Source organism: Ahaetulla prasina, chromosome 1 (genome assembly GCF_028640845.1).
Source record: "Ahaetulla prasina isolate Xishuangbanna chromosome 1, ASM2864084v1, whole genome shotgun sequence".
In the NCBI taxonomy this organism is placed as follows: Eukaryota; Metazoa; Chordata; class Lepidosauria; order Squamata; family Colubridae; genus Ahaetulla; species Ahaetulla prasina.
In genome coordinates this window covers 194,804,081-194,828,103 of record NC_080539.1, presented here as the reverse complement: position 1 = coordinate 194,828,103, position 24,023 = coordinate 194,804,081, and the positions used below count along the sequence as shown (strand labels likewise).

Below are 24,023 nucleotides of genomic sequence, written 5' to 3'. Positions count from 1 at the left end.
TTTTCATAGCATTTTATGAAAGCATTTCATTCCAGACATGGTATATTTCTGATGCAGTAGCACAGTTCATATTGATGTAGTAGTGATAGTTACTGGGAGTGTTTTTTATTTAATTTGCTTCATCAATCTGGATTTTTATTAGAAAGATAAATATGACTATTTTATCATGTTCCTAGTAAAAGAAAGAAATTAGAGAGAAAGAAATACTGTTTATTCAGTCAGTGACCAGCAAAATTTGAAAATATACAGTATAAAAATAAAATTAAATGATGAGATTAAAATACTAAGAAAACATAGACTCTCTATAATAAAAATGTCACATATGCTACCATAATAGCACCTATGCAAGTGTAAATCTAAAGTCTGTGACTCACCTAATATCAGATAAAGCAAATATGTATTAACACTGAAGGGATGAACAGAAGTGGCTATTTCTATTACCAGTTATGTCTTAATTTCATTGCAACAAGACAGAATTTGGCTACTGCAGAAAAAATAAAAGGTTTCAAATCAAAAAGATGGTTCACATAAAAAACTGTCTGGCCTTCCTGAAAGATACATATTAAGAGCAAAATATAAAGGGATCTGATATGCCTGTAGAATTTACAATGTAATAATACATGTGAAATAGTTTTGATCCATGGGATGCTGTGATCAGTTAATGAAATTTTGCAAAATATATCCCTTGCAGCATTGCAGATGGTAATAGGTTACACCTGGCTCTGAGAAATGCTATTCTCCACTTGGGGAAAGTTAAATTTTGTTGGAATCTTGCTGGTTCCCAAGTACATAAATTTATCCAATTTCTGCCATATTTTTTTTAAATTTGCATTTATATTTTGACCTATTAACTTTGGCATGAAATTCCATGTCCCTTATTCTTTGGGTGAGCAGCTGTTTGGTTATACCCTAAAGAAATTAGGAACAGAAGCACAAAAAACTTATAATGCCAACTTGCTGTTTCCAGGGAGAAAGGAAAATTGTCTATAAAAACTAGAGGGATCACTATAATTTGAAATTCTTTCTAGGATACAGACATATTTTTGTGTAACCTAAAATATATATTAGCATTTTGTTGAACTCATACCTTGCAGTATCCGGCATTCTTTTCACTATTTATTTTATTTACCAACTGCTTAGATCCTTATGGACCCTAGGCCATTTGTGTTGAATGAATGGCAGATCATGCAGTATGCAGTATAACATGCAGTTTTAGTATAATATAATAACAACAGAGTTGGAAGGGACCTTGGAGGCCTTCTAGTCCAACCCCTGCCCAGGCAGGAAACCCTACACCATATCAGACAGATGGTTATCCAACATTTTCTTAAAAATTTCCAGTGTTGGAGCATTCACAGCTTCTGCAGGCAAGTCGTTCCACTTATTAATTGTTCTAACTGTCAGGAAATTTCTCCTTAGTTCTAAGTTGCTTCTTTCCTTGATCAGTTTCCACCCATTGCTTCTTGTTCTACCCTCAGGTGCTTTGGAGAACAGCCCGACTTCCGCTTCTTTGTGGCAGCCCCTGAGATATTGGAACACAGCTATCATGTCTCCCCTAGTCCTTCTTTTTATTAAACTAGGCACACCCAGTTCTTGCAACCGTTCTTCATATGTTTTAGCCTCCAGTACCCTGATCATCTTTGTTGCTCTTCTCTGCACTCTTTCTAGAGTCTCAGCATCTTTTTTACATCGCAGCGACCAAAACTGAATGTAGTATTCAGTGATTTAGTGATGCAGTTTGTTGCTTCTATCTTCCAAATCATAAAATATGCAGCAGCAGCTGCGTTTGTCTGTAGGATATTGATGGAATAACTGAATTTATATCTTGCTGTAATCTCACAACTCTTGACTATTTATTTTGTTTTGTTCGTTTTATTATGTTTACATTGCAAAGAAGCAAGAGAGCAGCAGTATTTGTCTAAGGTCAAGAGAGTAATGTTGATAATGAATTAGAAATCAGTTAAATTCTGTAGAGCCACATTTTTTTCTTTGACATTTGGTAAAACAATATAGGCCTCTTGCATGCAGGAAATGTCCAATAATTCCAATTATTTTAAAGGTAACTGTCTTGGTTTCTGTTTTTTTAGGATGGTAGTAATGGAGTTCTATGGGAAGAATGATCTCACCTTAGGAGTATTTCTAGAAAGGTATTGTTTCAGGTAAGAATATTTGATTTTAAATTATTATGAAAATAGGCTCAGTATTATTTAGGGGATTTTTTCATAGCATTTTATGAAAGCATTTCATTCCAGACATGGTATATTTCTGATGCAGTAGCACAGTTCATATTGATGTAGTAGTGATAGTTACTGGGAGTGTTTTTTATTTAATTTGCTTCATCAATCTGGATTTTTATTAGAAAGATAAATATGACTATTTTATCATGTTCCTAGTAAAAGAAAGAAATTAGAGAGAAAGAAATACTGTTTATTCAGTCAGTGACCAGCAAAATTTGAAAATATACAGTATAAAAATAAAATTAAATGATGAGATTAAAATACTAAGAAAACATAGACTCTCTATAATAAAAATGTCACATATGCTACCATAATAGCACCTATGCAAGTGTAAATCTAAAGTCTGTGACTCACCTAATATCAGATAAAGCAAATATGTATTAACACTGAAGGGATGAACAGAAGTGGCTATTTCTATTACCAGTTATGTCTTAATTTCATTGCAACAAGACAGAATTTGGCTACTGCAGAAAAAATAAAAGGTTTCAAATCAAAAAGATGGTTCACATAAAAAACTGTCTGGCCTTCCTGAAAGATACATATTAGGAGCAAAATATAAAGGGATCTGATATGCCTGTAGAATTTACAATGTAATAATACATGTGAAATAGTTTTGATCCATGGGATGCTGTGATCAGTTAATGAAATTTTGCAAAATATATCCCTTGCAGCATTGCAGATGGTAATAGGTTACACCTGGCTCTGAGAAATGCTATTCTCCACTTGGGGAAAGTTAAATTTTGTTGGAATCTTGCTGGTTCCCAAGTACATAAATTTATCCAATTTCTGCCATTTTTTTTTTAATTTGCATTTATATTTTGACCTATTAACTTTGGCATGAAATTCCATGTCCCTTATTCTTTGGGTGAGCAGCTGTTTGGTTATACCCTAAAGAAATTAGGAACAGAAGCACAAAAAACTTATAATGCCAACTTGCTGTTTCCAGGGAGAAAGGAAAATTGTCTATAAAAACTAGAGGGATCACTATAATTTGAAAGAGTTAGATTTTCAGCCAGTAGTTATTCCCCAGGCTTATGTTACCTAGGAAGATCCATAGCTCAGTAGTAACATATGTGCTTTATAAATATATAAAAGATTTGTGGATCAATTTTTAACATCACCAGTTGAAACAAAAACAAAATACAAACTTTAATAAAGTTTAGGCATCCTTGCTGTTTGAACAAATGTTATTGAGAAATATGGACGCTTACACTGATATAGTGTGAAGTCCAAAATGAACATCCTTTAAGTTTTAAAAAAATAATGCTTATGTTCTGATTTAAATAATGATCTGCAGTTTATATTCATGGATTTTTAAAAATTATTGCTGTTGTATTGCAGATTGTAGAACTTGAACTATTTCAGGTACTATTCAAAGACATGGAAATAAATTATAACTATAGCAGGGTAGTGTAAAATATCAGTTTATTGGGGGAAATTTAAAAAGAAATAGTAAGGAGGAGATTGCAGAGATGTACAGGTAGTCCTTGATTTGCGACCATAATTGAGCCCGCAATTTCAGTCATAAGTCGTGGTAGTTAATAAGCAGCTCATCATGTGACTGCACCTAATTTTGCAACCTCTTTGTGGCAATTGTTGAGTGAACGTGATGTATGTAAAGCAAATTTGGTGATCACAGAGTGAATGCAGCAGTTATTAAGCAAATCTATTGTTTGCTATGAGCTGTTTTCCCCCAGAAACTGGAAGTAAATGCAGCTTTCTGGGGGGGGGGAATGTAAATTTTGGTCACATGACTGTAGGATATGGCAAACCACCATAAATGCAGACTGGTTGCTGAGTTTCCAAAATGCAGTTTTGTGACTGCAAAGGGGGGCTGGACATCAGAATGAATCTGGGTCCTAAGTCCTTTTTTCGGGGTCTGTTTTAACAGTTTTTTCGGGGTCTGTTTTAACAGTTGCTAAATGACTGGTTGTATATCCAGAACTACCTGTAGCATGAAAATGAGGAAATATAACACAAGACGTGGATGTTCCATGCCATGATAATAGCAAGTTAACCATTCATTTCCTTAGAAGGAGTAAAATAGAGCAGGATTTCTCAAACTTTCTGTGATCATGGACTACTAAATAAATATTTGGAAAATGCAGGAAACCTCCCTCCCATTAAACAAACACTCCTCTTTTTTCATCTTTAAAAGCATGGAAGTTCTTCTTTTTCAGTGAAGAGCTTTCATTTTTGTATGCCTTCCCAACCTCTCAATTTCAAAAGGCTCAACATCAAGCATTGTAATGCAAAATTAAATATTTATTAACCATGAGGCTTAAGTGGGCTCTATGCTGTCCAACTGACTAGCAATGAACAGGATTCATTGTGCTGATGGAGATTGTGAGCAGTGATGAATGAAGTGATGAGTGAATGAAGGATGTGATGATTTAAGAACCATTGCTATAGAACATCAGATCAAAAGAACTAAACTTTTCACAATTATTCTTTATTGCTTGAAGGCCCTCCTACCAGTGCCCAAATATGTTCTGTGAAACACCAATGGTGCACCACATCCGTCGCTTTGTCCATGGACAAGGCTGTGTACAGATAATATTGAAAGAATTGGACTCTCCAGTGCCCGGCTATCAGCATACAATTCTCACTTACTCCTGGTGTAGACTATGCAAGCAGGTAAGAGGAGATCCCAGTTGTCTTTTTCTAGAGTCAGGTAGTTCATGTTGGAATTCAAATTCTTGCAAATTTGCAAGAGGCACAAAATTGAGGATAGTGGAGAGAGGAAAAGTCCATTTTGAATGCACAACAATGCCACTTTCAGGGCATTAATTCTTCTCTAAAAGGTATTTCTAGATTTGTACAAGACAAATAATTACATTAAACTTGGGTTTATTCATAATATATAGAATATGCTCTTTTAAAATCAAACAAAACCTCAGCCCTCCTGCTTTTTGCATTTTATGAATAATGTTGAAGGGCATTTAGTTTCATAAAATTTCATTTTAAAAAATCCATCCAAAAATAAAATGCAGTTAGAAAATCTGAATATTAAAACAGTGGTGCTTTGTTTTCCTACAGTGATCTCATTGAATGCAAAGATATTATGTCACCTAGTTCTTAAAACAGACATTATTGTTATTATTGGTTGCACAATCAGCTAGATGTTTAGACTAGGTGGGGGCATTTTTATCCACCTATTGAGTCCTTTCCAAGGACCTGGGATAGGCAGAGATCCTTTAATGCTGGTAAAGGTATCATTGCAGGATATTAGGTGTTCCAAGTAAAGCTGCCTTTTGCAATTGCTGATGATGAGTTTGTCAGTGCTGATGGTGTTCAAGTGTTCCTTCAATTTGTTTTGGGATTGTACCCAAGGCACCTATTACTATTAGTACTGTCTTTGCTTTCTTTTGCCATAGCCGTTCTACTTCTATTGCAGGTCTTTGTATTTTGTGATTTTCTCCAGTTCTTTTTCTTCCGTTCTGCTGCCTCCAGGTACTACAATGTCCACTGTCCAGACTTTTTGTCTTTCTTATCAACAATTATTATTTCCAGATTACAGACTAAGATGGAGGAAGAATAGCCCCTCTAGGAACAAGCAGTGAAATAATGGAGAGATTTAGTCCAATAATTTTCCAATGCAAACCTTATGCTCTATAGCAACATCCTCCATATAGCCTTCTCCAGACATGCTTGAGCTCCAAATCTCATTTAAAGTCCAGCCTATCAGGAAGGCATCAGTTTGGAAAATCTGCTCTTATGCAAGGGAGCTCTTTGGGGAATAACAATTGTGGTTGTTATGAGCAGGAGACTGTTGAGTTACCAAGTGGGCGAGAAAGCTTGCCATTAGCTTAAGCTATTTGCCTTTAAAAAGGCTCTATATGACAGATTAAGTCAATAGTTTCATTTCTTTCTTCTATATAAATAAACTCCCCATCTGAATATAGCCTACTTCTAATGTTTTCTTCACAGCTGCCAGCATAAATTTAAGATAAACTGTATGCTTGTTTGCCTTTGTCACATTCAAGAATTACTGAAATGCAAAATCAAATTGGTTTGAGTGGATCTGGGGGCAAGTCAGGAGTTTCCTGGATATAAAATCACAGTAACTCTTCTAGGTAACACCTGTGGTTCCACTTTCCAATGATTCATGGTCTATGTCCTTTGCCAAATACCTTGAACTCCGCTTTTATGGCTATCAATACACCCGAAGAGCCAATGCTGAACCATGTGGCCACTCCATACATCATGACTACCACCAGTATTTTTCCTACAATCAGATGGTGGCATCTTTCAGGTAAAAACTCAATTACCATTTTTTTGTAACAAAGCATATCTTTTTAGATACTGTCTGTCCAATATCATCATTGCGTATGTTTTACAGGTTTTAAATAACTTTATTTATGTAGACATTTCTAGCATCTTAAAAGCATGCTGAATTAAGTGTGGTCAGTTCTGTCACTAATATTAAAATTTATTTACCATTCACATGACATGATGTTTGCAGGTCTTATATCTCAATGTTGTGTTTTGTTCTCTTCCTAGTTATTCTGCTATACGGTTACTGGAGGTATGTGTCCCTCATCCTAAGATCTACATCAAACGTCAACTACCACTAAAGATTACCATGCTTCAAGATCTGAAAGACTTTTCTCAGAAGTAGGTTTACATCCCCACCCCAGCCCAGTATGTCCCATTTGAAGTTTGTGTTATGGTTCCTGCATTGCCTCAGTGTTAAAGGATAGCAAGTAACTGTATTTGCACTTAATGCTATATGCAGCAGACAATGGATAAAGCATGATGATCACCCCATGGTCTCAAAACTAAAATATAAAATTGTATTTTTTCCCTTGAAATTCACAATGTTTTCTGTAGAGTTTTTCTAACGTTTTTCTACTTGTATTGTGCTTCTGGATAGAAATGGAAGAACTCCCTTTTGCCTGAACAAGTTACAATTTGGAATTTTCTAATAATATTGATTAACATATACATTCAAATCAGTTGAACGTGTTAGCAAACAGTAATAATCTTTTGGACCTTAACTTTTGTATTCTTGTTTATTTTATGATTTAAGCTACTGTATGTGTTCCCTCTGAACATTCGTTGAACAAATGAATAATATGAATATTATACTTGTTAAGTGTTTCTCGGCCTAATATAGACAATTAGGTTAGTTTCTCTGAAAAACTGCAACTTGCAGTATATTGGATAAAATTCTTAAGGAGAGCTTTTAAGAATTGAACTTCTGAATGATTTCGAGTTTGGATTCAGAGTATGCCTATTGTTGTTGCAGAATATCTCAGGTGTATATTGCTGTTGATGAGCGCCTCACTTCTTTGAAAACAGACACATTCAGCAAAACAAGGGAGGAAAAGATGGAAGATCTCTTTGCCCAAAAGGAGGTATAATGCACTGCATGTTTATAGGAATTAAAAGCAGTTATGCGCTTAAGGTGATAATTATTTTGAATCCAACATCAATCCAGTTTTCAGTAATTGGAAAGTAGTGTGGACAGAGCTGAGTTGAAACTGTAGTATGTAAGTAAAAGTCATCAGTTGTTACCATGCTGCTCAAAACGTAGCTTTTGTTCCTACTAAGGATTCTGCAGAAATAGGTATCTTTTAAAGTAATAAGCTATGAATATTTGATTGATGTTTGGAAGCCCCCTGGAAGATAGTGTAGGATAGGAATAGCAACTTCCATCTGAGAAAAGTCAGTGTGGGCTTTTTGTTTTTTTTCTTTGATAGATGGAGGAAGTGGAATTTAGAAACTGGATAGAGAAAATCCAAGCAAGGATGCTTTCTTCTTCACTTGACACACCTCAGCAGCTGCATTCAATTTCTGAATCTTTAATAGCCAAAAAGCAAAGTCTCTGTGAGATGTTGCAAGCATGGAATAACAGGTAAGAAAAGGAGTGCTTCCTCAAGTGGAAAATTAAGTATTGTTTTTTTCCCCCCTACTGGTTATTCTTTTTCCAGATAGTTGGTTATGAATCATCATTGGATTTCTTTATTAAAAATAGATACTGATAGCATAAAGTATGCATTTATCAGACATTTGGCATATTCTGAATAGGCTGCATTGACTGCAGAATATAAAAGGACTATATTGTCAGTTCAGTGCAGTTTTCAATTAACAATCTAATAAATATGACTTGAATGAACTCCAAATAAAAGGCTTGTTTGTTTTCATAAGATTTGTTTTCTAAATGGTTTACATATCTCAGGGAAAAATTGGTTCCTTGCTAATACAATTTTTTTGGCATTAGATATATCAAAATATCATATGATAATATGAAATCTGTTATAGACTGCAAGATCTCTTCCAACAAGAAAAAGGGAGGAAGCGCCCCTCAGTGCCACCGAGTCCTGGGAGATTAAGGCAAGGTGAAGAGAATAAGGTAATGGATTTTGATAATTTTGATTATATATTTAAAATGCAGCTGTAAGTAGAAGTAAACAGTACAAATACCATTTTCTCTTTGCAAATAAAATACTATTCATTTAAATATTTAAATATTGTAGTGCCTGAAAAAGCATCCCTGTATTACTATTTCAGAAAGCACCTGTTTCTAAGTGCACAAATTAGCATAAATAAATTTAGAATAAAGTTAGGTTCTGTTGAACTCCTCCTACATACAGAAGGAAATTGTGAAACACCTGCAATGCTTTTTACAAATTGCCAAATGGCAGCAGAGAGTACATGGCGGTTGCGTGACTTTGGATTTCTGCTGCAGAAAGCTACTTAGGTAAGAAAAAGTTTGAGAATGCTTTAGAACTATTTGAAATTCTACAATACTGATCTATGGTGTGATCAGAGCTTCATCTCAGTCTTATTAATAGAAATTGCTGTTAAAACAATATAAATAATATAAAACAATGTAGTTTCCGTATCTTCATTAATGTATTAAGCCAAAACTTCCTATGTTTATTAGAAAACAAATGAGGAAACCTTAGGGTAATGAAGGCAGTAAGTTAAGTAAAATATTCTAATTGGTGAGATAACGATCACCTCTGCTCTCTCTATTTAGAGGGCTTTCGCTATTAAAAAAATATGGTTTCCACAGTCAGGGTTTGCTCTTTATAACGTAGATATGTTGAAAGATCAAAAGAGATTTTTGCAGACATGAGTCTGAAAAGGACTACAAAACCATTTCCAAAATCTTTGACCTCCATCAGTGCACAATCAGGTTACAAATAAAGAAAATGAAACTTCATTGATTCCAAGAACAGTCATTCATCACAAGGGCAAGTCATTCTATACTTCAGGAGATTGCAAAATATTTAGAATAATGGTGAATGATTTGTAGGCCCTTCTTGCGTTGTCTGATATCCATGTTCATCAAGATGCTATTGGCCGTGGATAGCTCAGGCTGTAAGGAGCCTGTTATTAGAACACAGTAGCCTGCAATTACTGCAGGTTCAAGCCCGGCCCAAGGTTGACCCAAGGTTTATAAGGTAGGTAAAATGAGGACCCAGATTGTTGGGGGGGGCAATAAATTGACTTTGTAAATATACAAATAGAATGAGACTATTGCCTTATACACTGTAAGCCGCCCTGAGTCTTCAGAGAAGGGCGGGATATAAATGTAAATAAATTTAAAAAAAACAACAGTGTTCCGTGGATAGATGATGTGAAAATGGATTTTTTGGGGCAAATTTTATTTGGAAAAAGTAAGATGTTTCATTCTGACAAAAAATTACAGACTATTAAGCACTAAATGGCATTTCTTGGTTTGGAATTGCTTTGTAGCCTCAGGATTGAATGCTTGGCTCATTAAGATAATAATGAATTCTAGACTCTACTAGGAAATTCTACAGGTTATTGTTATAGCATCTGTCCCTAGGTTGATGTTTAAACACACATATCTCATCCAGTGTAATGTGTTCAGTTAAAGTATAACACAGTATATTTATTGTATAGATTGTTCATTTAAGCAAAGTATTTATTAACAGGACTTTAAATATTACAGATCAACTACAGATCTCATAGGTCACAGTATTACAGTGCCACAGTTTCTCTGACAACTGTTGTTCTTTTTCATTAAATGGAGATGAACATCCAATTATATTTCTTAAAATGAGGGGTACTTCACTTGTTCTAGAGAAATACCAAGAAGAAAAGTTTTGTCCATTTCTCTCTTTCAGGAGATTACATGTTTTCATGTTTGTGTGCAATGAGAAGGAGTGGTTTGGTTTTTTTTTAGCAAAATAGTGTTGATTTGGAAGAAAAATTCTCAATAAGGAAGAAGTAACTCTTTGTTCTACAGATCAGTTCGATGGATGCATCTCCTCGCAATGTTTCTCCAGCTCTTCAGAATGGTGAAAAAGGTATGCTGCATATTTAAGAAGATGTGTCATTGTATGTTTAGCTTGTATGTTTGCAGTTTTTCCGTTTTCTATATGGAACTTGCAGCTTAAGAAAATCTAATATTAATATTTATGTTGAAATATTTGAAAAATTAGGGAAAAAAATCTGACCTGGTTTTCATAGAGTGTAAATGCTAAAGAGTGCTTGTCCTAGTATCCATTTATCTTTTTTCAATCTGTGCTAAAACCTTTTTGGTAATTGCTTAAAGCACACATACCTTATCTTGAAGGCATTCTAAGAATTCTCCAATGTCTGTATATTTCCTCCACAGAAGATCGTTTCTTGACTACTCTGTCCAGCCAGAGTTCCACCAGTTCTTCTCTACTCCAGCTTCCTACTCCTCCAGAGGTTGTATCCGACCAGTTGACAGGAGGGTCCACGTTTGCCAATGTTCTCTCTGATCCAGATACAACGGGCAGCTCAGAAGGTATCAGCGGGGTCTTTCTCTCTCTTCCTTCTGTGAAGGTCTAGGCTGCCTTGGATGTCTGGTTTAGTTTAAATCTTATTATACTTGTTGCTTTCAAAACTATCTGGCTAGAATGACATTATAAGAAATTCCACATTGGTTTATTGTTCAAAATACATATAAGGTGATTTGATTAAAAAAAATCACATTAATTTTTCTGCTGAACTTACTAGATAACCTTGGGAAATTTCTCTTTCCTGGTCTTAGTTCCTTCATTTGCTCTAAAGAATTTAGAAATATAGACTCAAATTACAGGGTTGCATTCAGAAGTATAGTTGATATGGGCCCTGAACACTATAATGATAATACAGTGAGGATCATGCACTATTAAAGCAAAAGGTTTCTTTTTGAATTATCTATCAGTATTGAATTTATAATTAAAAAGAAGAGAATATGAAGAAACCAAGAACTCTTCAGAACTTTGCCCCCATGCAGTGTACTTAATGATCTTGTCTTTTATTTTTCCTATGACAACTCCCACCACTGTTCTGTGATGTGGGTTGGGCTGAGAGACAATGACTGGCCCAAATTTACCCATCTAGCTTTTGAGCTTAAAGGAGGATGAGAACTCTTGGCCTTCTGGTTTAGCCTTCTGGTTTAGAATAGAATAGAATAGAATAGAATTTTTTATTGGCCAAGTGTGATTGGACACACAAGGAATTTGTCTTGGTGCATATGCTCTCAGTGTACATAAAAGAAAAGATACGTTCATCAAGGTACAACATTTACAACACAATTGATGATCAATATATCAATATAAATCATAAGGATTGCCAGCAACAAGTTATAGTCATACAGTCATAAGTGGAAAGAGATTGGTGATGGGAACTATGAAACGATTAATAGTAGTGCAGATTCAGTAAATAGTCTGACAGTGTTGAGGGAATTATTTGTTTAGCAGAGTGATGGCCCAGCATCTTAATTACTACACCAGATTAGGTTTTATTACCTTTTCATTTTGGACTAGAAATTTCTGATTAGACCAGATGGAGCAGAATTCCCCAACTGGTTTCTTAAAGTTGTGTTGCCCATTACAGAATTTGTTAACATTTTAGGGTTCTGAATCAGTGGTGAAATGTACAATTTGTTACTACTGGTTCTATGGACGTGGCTTGGTGGTTGACCATTTTCCAGAAGCAGCAATATATTTCAAAATTATTGAAGTTATCAATTTGAGACAACAAATTATCTCTGTAACACTCCAAGAATGAGCATTTAAAAAAAATCTTGGAGCTGTAGCAATATTAAAAGTTATACCTTCCTTTTTTATTGCAGATGTGTTTGATGGGCATTTGCTGGGCTCTATGGATAGTCAGGTGAAAGAAAAATCCACCATGAAGGCTATTCTAGCAAATCTGTTACCTGGAAATAGCTACAATCCGATTCCATCCCCCTTGTAAGTAAAATCCAGCCTGGAAGGAAAATAATTTCTGTACAATGAGATTTTTTGTGTGCTTTTTTTTGTTCATATTCCTCCTTGGTTGCAATGGCTATTGTCAGGTGAAAAGACGGTAATATTTAATCCATTGGTTTGTATAATATATTTTCTGTGGAGTAGCATCAGGAATTATAAAAATAAAGAACAATTTCATCCTTATTTATTTATTTATTTATTTATTATTCATATTTATATACCGCCCTATCTCCCGAAGGACTCAGGGCGGTTCACAGGCATATAAAACACTTATATACAATTTAAAATAAACATTAAAAAACTTATTCTAATGCCCAATTATTAAAACTAGAAATATAAATATTAAGACCAATTTAAAACCCCTATAAAATTTAAAATCTACGCCAGTCCTGCACAGATGAATAAATGTGTCTTGAGCTCGCGACGGAAGGTCCGGAGGTCCGGAAGTTGACGGAGTCCTGGGGGGAGTTCGTTCCAGAGGGTGGGAGCCCCCACAGAGAAGGCCCTTCCCCTGGGCGTCGCCAGACGACACTGCCTAGCTGACGGCAAATATCCAAATATTATAGCTAATATCATAGCTAAATTAAAAGTTATTTCATGTGTTAATTGGAATTAATTGGAATTTTATTGGTCTGATTGAAAGTGAACTTTAAAGTATGTATGTTAAGAGGAAGATAACAAAAAGATGTATTAGAACTTTTTGATCTTAAAAATGTTTTTTAAAGAAAAGTTTAGTGTTTTAAAATGGTTGGGGAAAAGTATTTTTCCCTTTCAGGTTAAAAAATCTGAAAGAATACAATGAATTTTGTTATTATAAATGGTGGTAGTTTATAAAGATTATTAAGTGCAAACAGAAATATAAGTATTTCCACAGCAAGGGGAAAAAAGCATAAATGGATAAATTGATTGCTTTATCGGGAGAGGAGAATATATTTAATTATGTTTTTTTGTTTGGAAATCACTTGTGGATTTTGTGCTTGTGATGAAAAAAATGAAACTTTGACTTTGGTTTTGCCAATTAGATAGATTAGTTGTTATAGAAATGGCTAGTATATACTAATGTGTAAAAGTAAAAAGTTGATGCTGTAATGTTGTTATCCTGTACTGTGCTAAAAAGAGTCAGAAGTCAATGTTCCCCCCCCCTTGTATCTCATATTTTCTTCCCTTCCAGTCTTTTTCCTTCCCCTAATTTTCTATTTTCATTTTCCTTTATATTTTATACTTGGATAAAACAATAAAAATCATAAAGACTACCCCTATAGTCACCTGGAAGAAGCTCTATATTTTATATATTAGAAACTAACAACCTACTCTCCAATAAACAATAAACAGCTTTTGACTCAGTAGTACACGATAAACTTCTCCTAAAACTAAAATCCTATGGCATTTCAGGACCCCTTCACAAATGGATATCTGCTTTTCTGTCTAACAGACAACAAGTGGTCAAAATTGGCAATGCTCTATCAAATCCTGTTCCTGTCAAGAGTGGCGTTTCTCAAGGCAGCGTCCTTGGACCAACACTCTTCATACTATACATTAATGATCTTTGTGACCATATCACAAGTAATTGTGTTCTCTTTGCTGACGATGTCAAACTATTTAACACCACAGACAATGCATCTATCATCCAAAAAGACCTTGATCATCTAACCACTTGGTCTAAAACTTGGCAACTCCAGATCTCAATCAGCAAATGCTCAGTCTTACATATTGGAAAAAAGAACCCAAACACTAAGTACATACTTGATGGACATTACCTTACAGATGACCCCCACCCCGTTAAAGACCTTGGAGTTTTCATGTCAAATGATCTAAGTGCCAAAGCCCACTGTAACTACATAGCAAAAAAGGCTCTAAGAGTTGTAAACCTAATCTTGCATAGCTTCTTCTCCAAAAACACTACACTACTAACCAGAGCATATAAAACATTTGCTAGACCAATTCTAGAATACAGCTCACCTGTTTGGAACCCTCACCACATCTCTGACATCAATACAATTGAGCGTGTCCAGAAATATTTTACGAGAAGAGTTCTTCATTCCTCTGAAAACAACAAAATACCTTATCCCACCAGATTTGAAATCCTAGACTTAGAAAACTTGGAACTCCGTTGCCTTCGACAAGACCTAAGTTTAACTCATAGAATCATCTATTGTAATGTCCTTCCTGTTAAAGACTACTTCAGCTTTAATTGCAATAATACAAGAGCAACCAACAGATTTAAACTTAATGTTAACCACTTTAATCTAGATTGCAGAAAATATGACTTCTGTAACAGAATCATCAGTGCTTGGAATACTTTACCTGACTCTGTGGTCTCTTCCCATAATCCTAAAAGCTTTAACCAAAAACTTTCTACTATTGACCTCACCCCATTCCTAAGAGGACCATAAGGGGCATGCATAAGCGCACAAATGTGCCTACCGTTCCTGTCCTATTGTTTTTCTTTTCTTCTTCCTATATATATATTGATGCTTATACCTCCTAATATTTACTCATATATATGTTTATATACTATATAATCCTTTTTCAACACGTTTTTGTGCTGAAAAACGCCCCTCCTTATACTCGGGTCTATACGGCTTATACTCTAGGTTTTGTTTTTTTAAGCCCTCGGCTTATACTCGGATCGGCTTATACTCGAGTTTTTTTTTCTTCTTTTTTTCACATTTTACCGGACGGAAGCCCTGCCGGTGCAGTGAGAGAGCGGGGCGGGGGAGCCGCCAGCCTTCTCAGCTGAGGGAGGGAGGCTTTCCCCAACCGGTAGGTGCCTCATTTCTCACCCTCGGCTTATACTCGAGTCCCCAGTTTACCCCAGTTTTTGGGGTAAAATTGGGGACCTCGGCTTATACTCGGATCGGCTTATATTCGAGTATATACGGTATATGTTTATATACTATATAATCCTTTTTATATGATGTTGTGACAAAATAAATAAATAAATTTCTCCTTCCCCCAATAATTTACTTTTAAAAATATAGTGAAAGAGGCCAATGAGGTTCTTCTGCTTCATTTTCTGTTTTAGGGGGTAGAAATTATTTTAAATTCAAAGTTTTCTTGCATCTGAGAAATCTGTGACGCAGACTTGCTTGTTGTAAACAAATAACATGTTATAATTTTTGTATCCTTAATGTAGCGAACCCGACAAGCATTACTTAATGTATGAGCACGAACGGGTTCCTATTGCTGTCTGTGAAAAGGAACCAAGCTCCATCATCGCCTTTGCTCTTAGGTATGTTGGTTTCCTGCTTTGATCCTAGAAATCTTTTTCAGCCTAATGGTTCCCTGTTGAGATTGTGGGAGTAGAAGCCCGATACTTTTCTTTTTCCACATTCAGAAAGACAAATTCTTGGCTTGCTTTTGAGTCTTTAAAGCACAGTGCTAAATCATTTGATCCATCTTGTTTAACGGACTGCTGCTTCTACCCTGTCCGACCTCTTTTTAAAGCTTTCTTTACCAAGAGCACTCATCTAGACTCCACCTATGCATTTGGTGGAGAGGGAGCATACAAATATTGTATGTTCCAATTGAATATTTTATTTCATTTGTATCTGACTTTGTTACAGTTTATATGAAGAATGGAATAAACAAACGAACAAATACGTTATTATACTTCAATATAACATGAGCCCTACTAACTTTCTTAGTACCCAAAATTACCTGTTTCCTTCTGGTGGGTCAGTTTAAATGCGGCATAGTATAGCTGCCAGATTAGATTAATATTATTTGACTGGATCATTTTCTTAAATAAAATTTCATCTGCTAAAAGGCTGATAAAATTGGAAAATGGAAAATTTATTTCTTAATAAACTCCATGCCTTGAGTTGGCTTGACTTTTTGTTAAACCTCTTAATTATTATACTAGTAGAAATATGGCAACCATTTCTCCACAGAAAGACCCTGTATGTCTACAGTTTTTAAAACATATTTAAATTGGGTTTTAGGTGTTCTTTTAGAAACAGGTGGATTTGATCATTTCATATTGATCACATACGTCTTCATATTTGATCATGTACCATCTAAAGTTTTCATAAGCCATTTCTGGCTTATTTTGTGTTTTTTTATTTTTTTCACTAAAGCTGATCACCTCCTACTTCAGCCAGAGGTTATGTGAATACATGTTCTTCATAATGCTTCACCTCCATCATGCAAGTCATCTTTATCTACATGAAAGTAGGCAGGGCAAAAAGTTCTTGTCTCATCTGCGCATCAGCAGTGATCTTAGACTTATGCTACAATCTAATATACCAAAATATAGTACCCAAATATAGTATATCCTGAGGACTTTGCAAATCAAGAATTTTTTCTGAAGCTGTCACAGAGGCAGTTTTCTACTATTGGGAACTCAGACTTTGTTACAGCCCCTTGAATTCTGCTGCATTCTACTGAAGGCAAGGTGCTTTTGCACCATCCTCTAGATCAGTTGTCAGTTGCTTCGCTGGCTGAGGGACTCTGGGAGTTGAAGTCCACAAGTCTTAAAGGGACCAAGGTTGGAGACCCCTGCTCTAGATCAGGGTGTCAAACTGGTGGCTCGCGGGCCAGATGCCTCATGGGCAGACCACACCCACCCCGGCTCCGCAAAGGCAAAAAACGTTGTGATATGTGACATGATCGAGTTTGACACCTCTGCTCTAGAGCTTTTGGAATGATCAGACAGGTAGCTTTGTCATCACTGCTGTAAAGTCATTGGGAAGACTAGAGGATCCATTCTTCCCCCACCCCAATTGACCAACTTGATGCCCTTTCTATCATCCTCCTTCAGACTATCCGGAGCAGGGAAGACACAGGTAAGCAGAAATAATTGCTTGAGTATTTGCATTACAAAAACGTGCAGGAGTACATGAGAATTACCTCTTGAAGTCCAAAGTTCAAAGTACTACAACTAAGAAACAAGTTTATCTTCCCAATAATACTTTTAACTATCTCTTTGCATGGTGCCCACTCATACTTTAAACTATGGAATTGAACCATTTGAATAAAACCTCTATTTGCTTATTTTCAGTTGCAAGGAATACAAAAATGCCTTAGATGAATTATCAAAATTATCTTTGAAGAGCAGTATTGAAGAAGGATTTCAGTCAAACAGGTGACAAACTAATTTCTCCCTCTTAGTTGCACATTCAGTTAGGGCTCTTAAGAATAGTTCAGGTCCTCCTGTAGCCTTGATAATTGCCGGCAGAGGCTCTTTTTGTTTGCTCCTTTAAATCATCAACAGTGTGTTCTACTTGATCCACTCTTTTGGCAACAAATGACACACCTGAAATATGCAGACTCGGAAGAGCACTTTTATGGATTTCAAGAGCACTCTAAATTATAAAATATCCAGCCATCCTTTGAATTTGGCTGGAAATTCTGGGAGCAGAATCCAGCATATCTGGAAAGGCATTAGGTTAAAAAAGGCTGATCTAGATTCCTACTAACATTTTCTCTATATATTGTTATATAAAATTGGGTTATTTAAAAATCAGCATTCTGTTTATATGTTCAATATAGCTTTAGCATCTGAGATTTTCCAGGAAATTTACTGTATGAAGCTTTGGATTGTTACCCACACACATGAGTTCAACTTATGATCATTCTTTCAACTTGCTCACAGCCCTGGTCAATTGCTATGCTCAAATCATTTTCTACCAAACATTGACACAACCAGTTCTTTGGAACACATGCAGACACAGTAAATTTTAACTTAACAGCAATATTTTATGTACATTTTATGTACAATGTACATTTGCTCTTTTCCACCCATCCATAGACACACTCACACTACTTACCTACATTCTGAACTTGACTGCCAGGTGCTAGCCAGAGGACCGGAAGCTGCCAAGTTTGGGTCCAAAGATGACTCAAAGAATGGGTGGGCTTCAGGACTCCTTTCATCCCCCAAAGTCCTTGCTTTTTTGATCCACAAGACAGGCACCTTCTCTTGCATTATTGATTTACAGGTCTGGTAATCACTGATAGGATTTGGCCAGGGGTTCCATGTGCTAAGGCCCACCTTCTTTTGGTAGGCCTTAGCATAGGATCTGGTTTTGTGACATGTTTTCCTTTGTTTCCTTAACAAGTTGATTCCTTAGACAAGTTTCCTGGCTTTTGCCCACGCTGCTTGTGTGCCAGCTTCACTTTAGGTATGACAGGTTTAGACTAGTGTCACTATAGTAAATCCTGAAAGCCTATCTGTAGATTTGTTGACAGCTATTTATTAATCGAATGAAACCCGAATTTCAGAAGCAGCATTCTGATAGCATACATTCTTGCAGACAACCTGGGAGCAAATTTTCTCTTTTTGTGGGTTTTAGAAGGCATATGTTGGGAAATGTATGCTAGCTTTTACAGAATCATATTCTAATCCAGCAGAGTTGTTTTTATGTTTACTAAATTAAATATGACCCATATGTATGTAGGGTAGTACTTCTGAAAAATTTAGGCTTCTATGTTTGGTGCAATCACATTTGCATCAGGCGGATTTTAAGTAAATTGTAGCCAAAAAACTATTTTTGATTTCCAGTGTGGCTGAGAGCAGAGTGAAGACCAATAGCCCAGTCCGATTACCTGAAAGCAGAATGTGGGGCAGGCAAGCCAAACAACTGAAGCTGAACAGCGTAAGAAATTTAAGATTTTGTGGGTGTTCATATCCTTTTATCTGTCTTACTGCAGGACTTGAAAATCAGATTTACCTCTTGAAGTCCAAAGTTCAAAGTACTACAACTAAGAAACAAGTTTATCTTCCCAATAATACTTTTAACTATCTCTTTGCATGGTGCCCACTCATACTTTAAACTATGGAATTGAACCATTTGAATAAAACCTCTATTTGCTTATTTTCAGTTGCAAGGAATACAAAAATGCCTTAGATGAATTATCAAAATTATCTTTGAAGAGCAGTATTGAAGAAGGATTTCAGTCAAACAGGTGACAAACTAATTTCTCCCTCTTAGTTGCACATTCAGTTAGGGCTCTTAAGAATAGTTCAGGTCCTCCTGTAGCCTTGATAATTGCCGGCAGAGGCTCTTTTTGTTTGCTCCTTTAAATCATCAACAGTGTGTTCTACTTGATCCACTCACTCTTTTGGCAACAAATGACACACCTGAAATATGCAGACTCGGAAGAGCACTTTTATGGATTTCAAGAGCACTCTAAATTATAAAATATCCAGCCATCCTTTGAATTTGGCTGGAAATTCTGGGAGCAGAATCCAGCATATCTGGAAAGGCATTAGGTTAAAAAAGGCTGATCTAGATTCTTACTAACATTTTCTCTATATATTGTTATATAAAATTGGGCTATTTAAAAATCAGCATTCTGTTTATATGTTCAATATAGCTTTAGCATCTGAGATTTTCCAGGAAATTTACTGTATGAAGCTTTGGATTGTTACCCACACACATGAGTTCAACTTATGATCATTCTTTCAACTTGCTCACAGCCCTGGTCAATTGCTATGCTCAAATCATTTTCTACCAAACATTGACACAACCAGTTCTTTGGAACACATGCAGACACAGTAAATTTTAACTTAACAGCAATATTTTGGTGATATATGATGTTTCCTGCGCATGCGTCAAGATGGCGCGGTGACGATCTTCACGGTGCGGTCCGCGGCTTTTCCAGGGGGTCTGGGACCGAGAGGGGGTCTTTTTTAGCCCTCCGGTCCCAGACCCTTCCGGCGGAACATCAGAGGAGGCGCTGAGGCGGCTCGCCGAGCCGCGAGCCTCGGAACAGCTGAGCGGCGGCTCGGCGGTTTTCCTCAGCGTCTCCCCGGGGCGGTGGCTGTTTGGCGGTAGGCCCGGCGGCTTGGCGGCTCCCCTGGTGGCTCTTTGGACGTTTCTCGGTGGCGGCTTTGTCCTGCCCTGCCCTGCCTCTGCCCTGCCCTGCCCTGCCCTGCCCTGCCCTGCCCTGCCCTGCCCTGCCCTGCCCTGCCCTGCCCTGCCCTGCCCTGCCCTGCCCTGCCCTGCCCTGCCCTGCCCTGCCCTGCCCTGCCCTGCCCTGCCCTGCCCTGCCCTGCCCTGCCCTGCCCTGCCCTGCCCTGCCCTGCCCTGCCCTGCCCTGCCCTGCCCTGCCCTGCCCTGCCCTGCCCTGCCCTGCCCTGCCCTGCCCTGCCCTGCCCTGCCCTGCCCTGCCCTGCCCTGCCCTGCCCTGCCCTGCCCTGCCCTGCCCTGCCCTGCCCTGCCCTGCCCTGCCCTGCCCTGCCCTGCCCTGCCCTGCCCTGCCCTGCCCTGCCCTGCCCTGCCCTGCCCTGCCCTGCCCTGCCCTGCCCTGCCCTGCCCTGCCCTGCCCTGCCCTGCCCTGCCCTGCCCTGCCCTGCCCTGCCCTGCCCTGCCCTGCCCTGCCCTGCCCTGCCCTGCCCTGCCCTGCCCTGCCCTGCCCTGCCCTGCCCTGCCCTGCCCTGCCCTGCCCTGCCCTGCCCTGCCCTGCCCTGCCCTGCCCTGCCCTGCCCTGCCCTGCCCTGCCCTGCCCTGCCCTGCCCTGCCCTGCCCTGCCCTGCCCTGCCCTGCCCTGCCCTGCCCTGCCCTGCCCTGCCCTGCCCTGCCCTGCCCTGCCCTGCCCTGCCCTGCCCTGCCCTGCCCTGCCCTGCCCTGCCCTGCCCTGCCCTGCCCTGCCCTGCCCTGCCCTGCCCTGCCCTGCCCTGCCCTGCCCTGCCCTGCCCTGCCCTGCCCTGCCCTGCCCTGCCCTGCCCTGCCCTGCCCTGCCCTGCCCTGCCCTGCCCTGCCCTGCCCTGCCCTGCCCTGCCCTGCCCTGCCCTGCCCTGCCCTGCCCTGCCCTGCCCTGCCGTGCCCGGCCCTGCCCTGCCCTGCCCTGCCCTGCCCTGCCCAGCCCTGCCCTGCCCTGCCCTGCCCTGCCCTGCCCTGCCCTGCCCTGCCCTGCCCTGCCCTGCCCTGCCCTGCCCTGCCCTGCCCTGCCCTGCCCTGCCCTGCCCTGCCCTGCCCTGCCCTGCCCTGCCCTGCCCTGCCCTGCCCTGCCCTGCCCTGCCCTGCCCTGCCCTGCCCTGCCCTGCCCTGCCCTGCCCTGCCCTGCCCTGCCCTGCCCTGCCCTGCCCTGCCCTGCCCTGCCCTGCCCTGCCCTGCCCTGCCCTGCCCTGCCCTGCCCTGCCCTGCCCTGCCCTGCCCTGCCCTGCCCTGCCCTGCCCTGCCCTGCCCTGCCCTGCCCTGCCCTGCCCTGCCCTGCCCTGCCCTGCCCTGCCCTGCCCTGCCCTGGCCTGCCCTGCCCTGCCCTGGCCTGCCCTGCCCTGCTAGACCGTTTGGGTTTGGGGACAGAATAACGGCCCCATGGAGCCCTGAAGTCCACGGTTCATCTCGCCAGCCAGGAGCCTAACCTTGCTATAATAACCGCTACAATAACACCTTGACATTTTCACCGCCTGGATGGACTGCTGACCGCTTTGTATTTGTATTTTTATTTACCTATGCGAAGATTTTCAATCATGGACCTTCTTGCCCTGCGAGACTCCCCTCTCGCAGAGTCTGGCCTCCACATTATCGAGGGCACATCTTGAGGACGGGTTTTGGAACCCCGAGATGGCATGCAGAAATCTAGGAGGCTTAGGGATTTTAATGAACTCTTTAGTCGCTTTTTATTGGGGATTTTAAGGGAAATTTTAAGGGGGAAGGGAAAGGGCGGAGCTGGGGTAGCCCGTCGAGGTGGGGCCAGTCACTGCGCATGTTTGCGGCGGAGTGTTATTAGGTCCGAAGGTTCCGGGGGAGGGTGATGTTCCAGGTGACAATTGTGGTTCCATCTGTGTGGTTAGTGGGAGAGGCAGATATGGCGGAGGGGGGGGGGCGTATCGGGGCCTGGGGGGACGGGGTCGGTGTCTGGAGGGGATCACGGGGTCCGGGCCCTCAGGTCCTACCGTTCCTCAGGAGGCCATGATCCTCAGGGCTTGGACCTCCGGCTGATGTTATGTAATGCCCGGTCCGTGGTTAATAAAGCCCCCCTGATCTGTGATCTTATTCAGGGGGAGCCCGCGGACCTTATGGGCATTACGGAGACCTGGTTGGGCCCGGAGGGGGGGGTGCCCCTTGTTGAGTTGTGCCCTCCAGGTTTCCGAGCATTTCATCAGCCGAGGGCCCAAGGTAGGGGTGGGGGGGTGGCGGTTGTTATTAAGGAAGATCTAGAGCCGAGGGAGGCCACTGTTCCTCAGATTGCCGGCTGTGAATCCTTCTATGTGAGGTGCGGCCATAGGAATCAGTTGGGCTTGTTGATCGCGTACCTGGCTCCTTGCTGCGTGACCACAGCCCTGCCCGAGCTGTTGGAGGTACTGGCTGCTGTGGCGGTTGAGACCCCCAGACTTATAGTCATGGGGGATTTCAACTTGCCATCAGTTGGCTTGGCATCGACGGCAGCTCGGGAGTTCCAGGCTTCCATGACGGCCTTGGACCTGATTCGAGTAAATGATGGCCCCACGCACATGGGGAGGCATGCTGGATCTGATTTATATCTCTGGACAGTGGTTAAATGATCTGGTATTAGACGATTTAGTAACAGAACCAATGTCATGGTCGGATCATTTTCCTTCGCCTAGACTTCGAACCGCCATTCACCACGCAGGGAGACGGAACCTATACGGTGGTTCCGGCCCCAGGCGCCTGATGGACCCTGAGAGGTTCCAGACGGAGCTTGGGCCATTCCCTGAGGATCTGGCCCACGGCACGACTGAGGAACTGGTCGTGGCCTGGGAGCGGCCACGCCGGGCCCTGGACCGTGTCGCGCCTTTGCGGCCTCTGACCCGCGAGATCTCGTCCGCCCTTGGTTCTCCGAGGCTGAGGGAGATGAAACGCCGGAGAAGACGCCTAGAGAGCACCTGGAGGTCCAGTCGCCCGGTTGATCGACACTAGTTAGGACCTATTCTAGGACCTACCTAGTGGCAATGAGGGAAGCGAGGCGCCTACGCCCACCCTCATTGCGCCGGCAGATAACCGCCCGCCGCCCTGTGGGTGACCCGCCTCCCACATCAGGAGGTGCGGGATGACCTTGCAGGGACGAGCCGAGGAGTTTAGTGGTTATCTATACGATAAAATCGCTCAGCTGAGGGACGGTCTGGACCGAATTTGGGATGATCCAAGCGAGGGAGAGGACGCCTTGTTGAGCACATTTGGGATGAGTTTGACCCTGTGGCTCCCGAGGACGTGGACAGGCTGTTGGGGAGGCTTCACGGCACGACATGTTTACTGGACCCGTGTCCTTCCTGGCTGGTACTGGCCACTCAGGCGGTGACACGAGGCTGGCTCCAGAGGATTATCAACGCTTCTTTGTTGGATGGGGTTTTCCCTGCCGCCTTGAAAGAGGCGGTGGTGAGACCCCTCCTTAAGAAGCCCTCTGGACCCAGCTATTTTGGGTAATTATCGCCAGTCTCCAACCTTCGCTTTGTTGCGAAGGTTGTAGAGAGTGCCGTGGCGCGACAGCTGCCCCAACACCTGGATGAAGATGTCTATCTAGACCCGTTCCAGTCCGGCTTCCGACCCGGATACAGCACGGAGACAGCTTTGGTCGCATTGGTGGATGATCTCTGGAGGGCCAGGGACAGGGGATATTCCTCTGCCCTGGTCCTATTAGACCTCTCAGCGGCGCTCGATACCATCGATCA

The 24,023-nt window shown here is 40.7% G+C and overlaps 1 protein-coding gene across 1 annotated transcript in view; it reads left to right on the top strand.

Moving 5' to 3' along the window:
• The window catches only part of PIKFYVE (phosphoinositide kinase, FYVE-type zinc finger containing), a 107,234-nt gene that overhangs the window by 68,911 nt on the left and 14,300 nt on the right, over positions 1-24,023 (top strand). The window contains exons 23-33 of the mRNA XM_058186216.1: positions 4,703-4,874; positions 6,314-6,492; positions 6,741-6,854; positions 7,489-7,597; positions 7,943-8,097; positions 8,505-8,595; positions 10,465-10,525; positions 10,837-10,992; positions 12,307-12,427; positions 15,582-15,677; positions 17,448-17,531. Coding sequence (XP_058042199.1) covers positions 4,703-4,874; positions 6,314-6,492; positions 6,741-6,854; positions 7,489-7,597; positions 7,943-8,097; positions 8,505-8,595; positions 10,465-10,525; positions 10,837-10,992; positions 12,307-12,427; positions 15,582-15,677; positions 17,448-17,531 — 1,338 coding nt within the window. The remainder of the gene's footprint in view (positions 1-4,702; positions 4,875-6,313; positions 6,493-6,740; positions 6,855-7,488; positions 7,598-7,942; positions 8,098-8,504; positions 8,596-10,464; positions 10,526-10,836; positions 10,993-12,306; positions 12,428-15,581; positions 15,678-17,447; positions 17,532-24,023) is intronic.